Source organism: Auxenochlorella protothecoides (genome assembly GCF_000733215.1).
Source record: "Auxenochlorella protothecoides strain 0710 unplaced genomic scaffold scaffold18, whole genome shotgun sequence".
Lineage (NCBI taxonomy): Eukaryota > Viridiplantae > Chlorophyta > Trebouxiophyceae > Chlorellales > Chlorellaceae > Auxenochlorella > Auxenochlorella protothecoides.
The window spans coordinates 369,601-378,233 of NW_011934213.1; the positions used below are offsets into that span (position 1 = coordinate 369,601).

Here is an 8,633-nt window from a genome sequence, read left to right on the forward strand (position 1 = left end):
CCCGCCCCCCCCCCCCCCCCCCCCCCCCCCTGCGCCCAGCCCACCTCGCGCCGCAGGCCAGTGACCGTGGACACCAGTTGGTGCACGGTGGCAAAGCTCTCCAGGGCCATGAGGGAGGGCACCTGCACAGAGCCGGGAACGCAGACTCGGCCCAGGTCGTTGCGCAACAGGTCCACGATCATCAGGTTCTCCGCGCGCTCCTTGTCGGAGGCTGGAAGGGTGTTTGGAGGATGGAGGGTGACAGGTGAGGCTGGGCGGCAGGGGTCTGGCCTGCAGTCCTCCTGGATGACAGGGTCCATGCCCAGGCCCACCCCCTGACACACCTTCCAGCTCGGCGGCGGAGGCCGCGTCGGCCACGGGGTCCTTGGGGTGGCGAGGGGCGGTGCCCTTGATGGGTTTGGCCTCCAGCACCCCACCGCGATCTCCTCGCAGGAAGCGCTCGGGGGAGGAGCAGCAGATCTGTAGGGAAGACGGGGTGTGCAATGAAGAGAGCCAGTGTGAGCAAGTGTGGATTGCGTAGGTGCCCTTTTCTCGATGTAGGACCCAGGAGACATGCCGGACTGCACCTGCGCCCAAACAAGCACAGTGCCAGTGCGACTGAGCACATTGAGCCCCCCATCATGATCTCAACATCTCACCTGGGGCCCGCCGTGGGCGCCGAAGTCGAGCCAGGCCGCGTAGGGGGCCGGATTCAGGGCGCGCAGGGTACGGTAGAGGGGCCAGGCCGGGGGCGCGCCCTGCCTGGTCAGCTGCGTCGTCAGGCACAGCTCGTACGACTCGCCGTCGTGCATGGCCTGGCGGTGGTGTGGCAGGAAATGGTGTTGGAGTCACACAAGCCACAACGTGCCCTGATGAGACGGCCCAATGGCAGGCGGTCATGGCAGACGTGTGCACCTGTCTTCCTTCCAACCCAGCAGAAGTCTGCTCCTCGATTGAAAACAATCCTCCCAGCCATCATCCCAACAACAGCGCCCTCAACCTGCAGGCATGCCCGAATGTTGTCCAGATATCTCTCATGCCGCTCCCGGGGCTGGAAGTCTAGCACAGGGTCTGGGCTGGGCACGGGATCCTGTGGAGCACCGGCGGCCCCAGCGCCAGGAGTGGTCTCCCCATCCGGCTCCCCTGCCACCGCCTGCACTGCCTCTAGCATGCCTGCGACCCAGGCCTGCGCCTCATCGGCCGCCCGGCCGTCGCCCTGAATGTGGCACGCCAGCGCGTACACCTCCCCAGTGGCGCAGTCCAGCGCCAGCAGGCGGTCCGCCCAGACGAGTGAGGCGTGGGGCGGGTTTCCGGCCACATCGGCGGCCAGCCCTGCCCCCGGCCCCAGCTCGGTCCCCAACTCGTAGCCTATGTAACCCACCCAGCCGCCCCAGAAGTCAAAGGGCAGGTCGGCGGCGGCGACCGCCGCCGCCGGGCAGAGACGTCGCGCCTGCACGTCCTCGTCCAACCAATCCCAGAAGCCGCCGGGCAGGCGATGGGTTGTCGTGGATGCAGAGGCACCCCCTTCTCCGCTCAACCCCTCCTCCAGCACACCATCACCCAGGTAGGAGGCCGTGCGCCAGAGCGCGCCACCCTTGCCAGAGCCCATGAAGGACCAGCGGCCGCCGCGGTCGGTCACCGCGCTGTCCAGCCACCAGGCGTGCGGCGCGGGGCGGAAGAGGCGCTCAAACACGCGTGGCGCGGCGCCGAGAGAGCTCGGCAGCGCGCCCTTCCCTAACCTGGCATGCACCAGGCCGAGGTCGATCCTGGCGCTGAGCGGAGTGCCAAGGACCGGGCCGCATGAGTCGTCGGTGCATGGGTAGGGACGCGGGATTGGAGCCGTTCCTGGCGGGCCTGCGCGCAAGCGACGTGCAGAATCTTCAGTGATACACAGTGAAGATCGTGCGCCGCAGCATGGCACACGATCCGCATGCCTCATTCAAGCTGAGGCGCAGGCAGGGCACCGCGGCATGATAGCAGCACAAGCATACACTTCAACAGGCATACGCTGCCCGGCAACTCTGGTCCACCTTGTGGCAGCAGGCCCTCGGGAAGGGTGAGCGCCGGGGCGCCGTGAAACTCGTGCGCCAGGGTCAGGAAGTTGCGGAGCAGGGCCGGGCCCCACCGCGTGGCCACGCTCTCCGGGTGGAATTGGACGCCGTGGTAGGGCAGGGTGGCGTGGGAGATGGCCATCACCGCCTCGTCGGGGGGCGCCAGCGCCCAGGCGGTGGCGTGAAGGCAGGCCGGCAGGCTGGCCTGGGGCACCTCCAGGGAGTGGTACCGCACCACCTGCCACTTAGGGCCTGCTCTCAAAGATGTGGGGGGGTGGGATATGAGGGGTGTGCATGGGGAATAGGTGGTGGGGCTGGCAGCTGGGGTGCATGCCGCAGTGACTCATAGCAGTTTCCAGCAGGGCCTGCTCTGGTGGAATGGTCACGGGTCCCCCCGCGATGGTGCAGCTCGCTGTGAGGCGAGGCAGCGCCGCATCCGTATGCAATAAAGTCAGAGCAGGATGCGGCATCCTTGTCCCGCCTGCTCACCCGAGGGGATGCCGTGGAAGAGGGCGTGCCCACTGTGCCTGACCCCGCTCAGGCGGCCATGCATGGGCCCGCAGGCAGCATGTCGCACCTCGGCCCCAAAGGCGAGTGCCAGGGCCTGCATGCCCAGGCACACCCCCAGCACTGGGATGGGGGTGCGCTCCCGCAGGAGGTGCATGCTCACGCCGATGTCGCTGGGCCTGGCTGGCGTGCCCGGGCCGGGCGACAGCACCACCGCCTGGTACAGCCCCCGCTCCAGATCCCTGCGCAGCTCTGGCCACTCCACTTCATCGTTTCTGATCACCTTTGGAGGGGCTGCAGGGAGCGGGGGGTGTAAGGCACACTAATAGAGATGGATGGGTTTGTGGAGTGACTCGGGCTCACGGGCGTGCCCTGCAGCCCGAGTGACCGAAGAGAATGCACCATTCCTCAGACCCACCTCCGTACACCTCGGCGATGCCCTGATACAGATTATATGTGTATGAGTCATAGTTGTCAATGAGCAATGTGCGCAGGGGATTGATGGCAGGATCCATGGTCAGGACAGCGTCTACGACCAGGGGCGGACGATAGTGGACAATGGAGTGCAGGGGTGGGTCTCACTCGCACATCACATATTGATCTCGCAGCCCCCAATGTGGGGTCGAATGGCGCTTGGGCAAATGCAGATCGGCACATCGCCAGTCGCGTGCCTTTGCCATTGCGCCGCGCGGTGCGGAAATGTGAGGCGCGAGCGCGGTGGCGTTTTTAAGTCCGGAACTTCAAGTCTCGAGCCATCGCGACCACAGGGCTTCAGTGTGCATCGCTTGCGAGTGCTCCGTCAGGTCACTCCACCTTTGTCGCGATTCATACCATCGGCCTCCCTGCATGGTATGATACGGCTCGCACCCTTGCCGACACGCGCTTCAACCTTATGTCGATTCTTTGTTCCGAGACAGGCGCGCACCAGGACAGCGTGCGCTGCTGAGGCGGATCCCTTCAACCAGCTGTTCCAGAAGAGAAAACCTACGGGCTTACGGCCCAGTTACTGGCTGAACAGCCAGGATTCCATCCAGTCCCAGCTGAAGGCAAGCAGTGTTGGCCTGTGGGTGCCCTGCCCTATGCGCTGCGATTCACACCTCCCAGGCACTGCTGTGTGTTTTGCATGGTGGCCATAAGACAATGACTGACCCTTGTCCTCCAAACTCTTTCTCCAGGCCTTGGCTGCAAATAACAAGCCCTACCTGGACCATGGCATCGAGGTTGCCTACCGCTTTGCTGGATTTGACCCCTTCGCTCGCAGCCAGTATTTCGGCATCAGCCTCGACTTGGGGCAGTTTGAGAGGTACCGCAGGATATTCTACACTCCTCTGTACAGGGTGAGGTTGAGGGCGTGTGGAGTCTGCTGCTGCAATCCCTGCATCAGCTCACATCAGCACTGACCTGGCATTAAGAATATCAGAGAGGCCTGGACCTTGACCTTGTAGCACTGTTTCCTTCACTGTCCTCTCAAAAAACGGCAACATGAATTCCCATTCTGTCCCCCCCTCAGCCACTGCTGGGTCACACCTCTGTCGAGATTCTAAGTCAGCTTGAGGTGGACGATGTTTCCCTGGTTACTCGTGTCTTGGTCACTAATTCTTTCCGGAGGGAGGAACAGGTGTATGAGGTATGTGGGCCTGGGGCGGCAACCCGAGGGTCTATGGCTGTGTGGGAATCAATCCTCCTGAAGGAACAGATGCAAACCAAACTTCCCTCATGCAGTTGAGCCTGAGACGTCGAGTGGGTGGCAGATTCGATGGAGCCTGGTTCACTGAGTCACTGATCGCCGAGGGTTCCAGCAGGCAGACGCTGTATGGCGTGATCTGAAGGCATCTCAAGGCGGGGCGCAGACAGGTGGGGTACTTGCAGAGTGGCAGACGGTGAGAATGTGTGGCAATCCCCACACCGTCTGTACAGTGGCCCTGGTCCCTCATCTGAATGCCTCAAAACCTCCAATGCAGTGTCCTCAGCAGCAAGGGTATACCAGCATGCTGGCAGCCTGGGGCGTTGGTCTCGCAATCATGTCATGTTTTACTGTGTGAATGCTCGAATAATGTACCCTGTACACGTACTGGATCCTCCAAGCTGTAAGATACAATGCCGTCGTCACTGCCTCGACTGGTAGAACTGGAGTCATAGGAAGATGAAGGGCGCGCGGTCGGTACCACCCCTGAAGGGCGCGACATTGTCGACGGATCAGTCCCACGCACAGCTTCGCCTGCCCTTCACTGGCCTCCAGCACCCATTTGAGATCGGAATAGTGATGCCAAGAATGCCCAGCTGTCTCCCGGGAGCCCGCCCGGGGCAAGCTGGCACGTCGACAGCTGTATCTGAGCAGTCGTGGAGGCAGCCATGAGATCGCGACGGAACCTACCTCTCAGTTAGGGCCAGCCTCTTCCAATGCCGGTCCCAGTCATTGTGGTGGCCGGCACGGCCAGCGGGGTGGGCAAGACCTCGGTGGCCACGGGCCTCATGGCAGCCCTGAGGTGGGTTGCGCCAGGGGAGCTTTGAGACACCCGGGGGCCTGCCTGTCGCGGTGTGCAATCCCAAATCGTACTCATGTATCACATATCCGCACTGCAGGGCCAAGGGGCTGCGTGTGCAGGCCTTCAAAGTCGGTCCAGGTGCGACTGCTCTGGCCTGTGCAGCGGGGGGGGCAGCGGGGCAGACATTCCTCTTCCTGGGCCCAGGCTTGCAGGATTCCAGCACTTCAGTTGCACGCCCTTGTGGGCATGGATGAAGTCGGCACACCAGTCCCGCCCCTCGCCGGACCCGCCCGCGCAGCGCCCTCGTCCTCGTCAATCACACCATACGCTCACCACGATACCTCCTTCTTCCCGAATCCCAACCAGATTTCCTGGACCCCATGTACCACGAGCTGGCCACGGGGTCCCCCTCTTTAAACCTGGACGGGTGGATGCTGACGCGCGAGGCGGTGTGCGCCACCTTCGCCCGCGGCGCCGCGCGCGCCGATATCGCGGTGGTGGAGGGTGTGATGGGCCTCTTCGACGGCCTGGACGGCGCCACCGAGGCCGGCTCCACTGCGCAGTTGGCCAAGTGGCTGCGCGCGCCCGTCCTCCTGGTCCTGGACTGCTCCGCCGCCGCGCGGTCGCTGGCCGCCACCGTCCGCGGCTTCCGCGACTTTGACCCCGGTGTCGACCTGGCCGGCCTGGTGCTCAACCGCGTGGCCGGTGCCGCGCACGCGCGCTGGCTGCGCGATGCGCTGGCCGCCGGCGGCCTGGCCGAGCTGGCGGTGCTGGGGGGGCTGCCCAGCGTGCCCAGCGTGGCGCTCCCCGAGCGCAACCTGGGCCTGCAGGTGCCGGGGGAGGACCCGGGCGGCGCGGCCGCGGCGGTGGAGGCGCTGGGCGCGCTCATGGCCTCCCATCTCGACCTGGATGCGCTGGTGGATCTGGCGGCACGGGCGGGGTCCGGGAAGGACGGCCCGGCGCGCGCGCTCATCGGCCCGCCGCCCGCCCCCCCGCTCCCCTACCGCCTGTCGGAGGAGGAGCGGGAGGCGCCGGTGCGAATCGCCGTGGCGCGGGACGAGGCCTTCTGCTTCTACTACCACGAGAACCTGGCGCTGCTGGAGGCGGCGGGGGCGGAGCTGGTCTACTTTTCGGCCCTGCACGAGCCCCTGCCAGGGGGAGTGGCGGGAGTCTACCTGGGCGGCGGCTACCCTGAGCTGTGAGTGATGCAGGGTGCGGGGGGGTGGAGGGGAGGACTGTGGAGTCGAGGCCCAGGAACGCACTCAGGTAGGAGCGGAGGCACATACGTCTGGAGACTGTGCCTCTGTGAAGTGATTGATCGCACACCTTCTCCAACCCTCCATCTGGCCTCCAAACAAACTGCAGGCACGCCCAGGAGCTGTCCAAGAACACGGCCCTGCGCGCCGGGCTCAAGGCGTTCAGCGCGGCTGGCGGTGTAATCTACGCCGAGTGCGGGGGGCTCATCTTCCTCTCGCGGGCGGTGCAGCCTGAGGAACACGGCGGTGACTTTCCCATGGGTGCGCTGAGGTTATGTGTGTCTTTGGGTGTGTTTGGGGGTTTGGGGGATTATTGTCACAGTGCTGCTTGTGGTCAAGGCATATCTATACTGGGAGGAAAAGTTGGCAAGACTATCTGCCCTTTGGACTGTGCATCCCCATCACTGGGATTTTAAACCCACTGTACAATGCGCGACCCCCGCCTCCTCCTGAACAACCTCAAATGCAACACCGCAGTGGGCGTGTTTGGGTTCAAGACGGTGCTCACCCACCGCATGACCATGGGGTACGTGGAGGTGGAAACAACAAAGAACAGCGTGCTGATGGCGCCGGGGCGCACCGCGCGGGGGCAGGTCTTCCACTACACCGAGATCGTCGAGGTGTGTGTGGTCTAGGCTTTCAGGCAGACATGTGACAGGCCGGCAGAGGGGCGACAGGGCTGATCGGGATGCCTCGTTACCTCGGGGTGTATGATGATGCGGTAGCTGTACTTTTAGGCCATGCCCTACACATTTCTCTAGTGAGCCAAAGCGCGTAAGCACCTCCTTCGCCCCACTCCTTGCCCCTCGTTGGCCCACCTCCATGTACCTCCCCGCCCATGCAGGAGCATGTGGTTGCCAGTGTCGCCCAGCACAAGGGCGACGCCGGGGCGGCCTGGGTGTCCACTTACACCGCACGCCCCCAGTTCCCCGGCGCCGAGGAGGTGGTGGAGGGGTTTAGCGTGCGCAATACCCTGGCCTCCTACATCCACCTCCACTTTGGCTCCTGCCCCGAGCTCGCATCGGACCTTGTGGCGGCTTGCCGCGCGGCCGACGTCGCGACCCTGCACGCCGCGGCCGTGGGCGCGGCGCGCGCCGCGCTCGCGGCGGCCACCATGCCCGCAGTGCCGTCGAGGGTGAGGCGGCGGTATTATTGGGGGGGGGAGGAAGGGGGGGTGGGATGGGAAGGGGGCGGGTGCCTCTTCAGCTGATTCTTCCATGCTCTTGGATTCTTCAACCTAGTGATTGTATCCTCACACTGTACACACACTCCAGACCTGCCATCACCTGCCCCTGCAGGGCTCCATGTATGGCGTGCGCTCCTCCAACGACCTGATGGGCATGGGGGATGACAGGCGGCAGATGTCGTACGAGATCCCTGCGGGCATGATGCCGCATGTGGGCCACTCTGATTTGGCAGAAGGTGGGCCTGCCAGGCCTTGTGGGCAGTGGACCTTGCAGTGTGCTGACTGGCGCCACCAGGGCATGCGGGGAGGGAGATCACCCTGGCCATGTAGAGGAAGTGCTTGGGCACACACAGCGTCAGGCCCTGCCGTTCCCCGCCCCTATCCCGGCCCCCCTCGCCCTCAACCCCTCCACCTCCCACCGCCCTCGACCCCGTCACAGGCCGCGCGGCATCCATCACGCCGCCGCCCGTGGGGCGCACCATCACGATATATCCCGCCGCCGGCATCCCGCGCGCGGCCAGCTCGACGGGCTTGGACCACAACGAGTGCTTCGCGGGGCAGACGCCGCCCACGCTGTCCCCGCGCGATCCCGGGTCCCTGGACCTCCAGCCGCAGCGGGGCGCCGCGCCGGGGCGGGCGGGTGCCGGATGGGCGCGGGGCGGCGCCGCGGCGCCGCGGGGCGGCCAGCACAGCGCCTCGGCGGCCTCGCTGCTGGCCGCCGGCCCCGGCCAGGGCCAGGGCGGCATGAGCCGCAGCGCCTCCCACGCCGCGCTGCTCAGCCGCTCGCCCAGCCAGCCGGCGCTGGGCCTGGTCCTGCCCCCCTGGCCGGCCGGCGGGCGGGGCGGGGCCGGCCGCGCCGCACGCGCGGCGCGGCAGCGAGGATGCTGGCGGCCCCGGCCGCGCCACACCCGGCGCAACGCCCACGGCCCGCAGCTCCATGGCCGGCGGCTTGTCCGAGGCCGGCGGCGCGCTGACCTGGCAGCCCAACGACCGCATCGTCAGCCTGGGTCCGGGGGCCAGCGAGGTACTGTGGGCGCTGGGCCTGGGCGCGCGCGTGGTGGCCGTGTCGGACGCCTGCGACTGGCCGGCCGAGGCGGCCGGCCGCCCGCGCGCCGCGCGGCGTCTGGCCACGGGCGCGCGCGCGGCGGCGCGGCGCGGGGACGTCGAG

At 66.0% G+C, this 8,633-nt stretch overlaps 3 protein-coding genes across 3 annotated transcripts in view; 2 read left to right on the forward strand and 1 right to left on the reverse strand.

The window, feature by feature from the left end:
- Positions 1-3,052, reverse strand: part of F751_1788 (Para-aminobenzoate synthase) — a gene marked incomplete at both ends in the record, with an annotated part of 4,452 nt that extends 1,400 nt beyond the window's left edge. The window contains 7 exons of the mRNA XM_011399495.1: positions 45-211; positions 324-459; positions 639-794; positions 980-1,824; positions 2,010-2,282; positions 2,520-2,831; positions 2,956-3,052. Coding sequence (XP_011397797.1) covers positions 45-211; positions 324-459; positions 639-794; positions 980-1,824; positions 2,010-2,282; positions 2,520-2,831; positions 2,956-3,052 — 1,986 coding nt within the window. The remainder of the gene's footprint in view (positions 1-44; positions 212-323; positions 460-638; positions 795-979; positions 1,825-2,009; positions 2,283-2,519; positions 2,832-2,955) is intronic.
- The window catches only part of F751_1787 (hypothetical protein), a gene marked incomplete at both ends in the record, with an annotated part of 7,738 nt that extends 3,374 nt beyond the window's left edge, over positions 1-4,364 (forward strand). Inside the window, 2 exons of the mRNA XM_011399494.1 lie at positions 3,713-3,874; positions 4,260-4,364. Coding sequence (XP_011397796.1) covers positions 3,713-3,874; positions 4,260-4,364 — 267 coding nt within the window. The remainder of the gene's footprint in view (positions 1-3,712; positions 3,875-4,259) is intronic.
- A 573-nt stretch (positions 4,365-4,937) lies between these two features.
- Positions 4,938-8,633, forward strand: part of F751_1789 (putative cobyrinic acid A,C-diamide synthase) — a gene marked incomplete at both ends in the record, with an annotated part of 5,427 nt that continues 1,731 nt past the window's right edge. The window contains 9 exons of the mRNA XM_011399496.1: positions 4,938-5,023; positions 5,121-5,161; positions 5,390-6,221; positions 6,389-6,540; positions 6,757-6,899; positions 7,124-7,240; positions 7,578-7,701; positions 7,905-8,058; positions 8,399-8,530. Coding sequence (XP_011397798.1) covers positions 4,938-5,023; positions 5,121-5,161; positions 5,390-6,221; positions 6,389-6,540; positions 6,757-6,899; positions 7,124-7,240; positions 7,578-7,701; positions 7,905-8,058; positions 8,399-8,530 — 1,781 coding nt within the window. The remainder of the gene's footprint in view (positions 5,024-5,120; positions 5,162-5,389; positions 6,222-6,388; positions 6,541-6,756; positions 6,900-7,123; positions 7,241-7,577; positions 7,702-7,904; positions 8,059-8,398; positions 8,531-8,633) is intronic.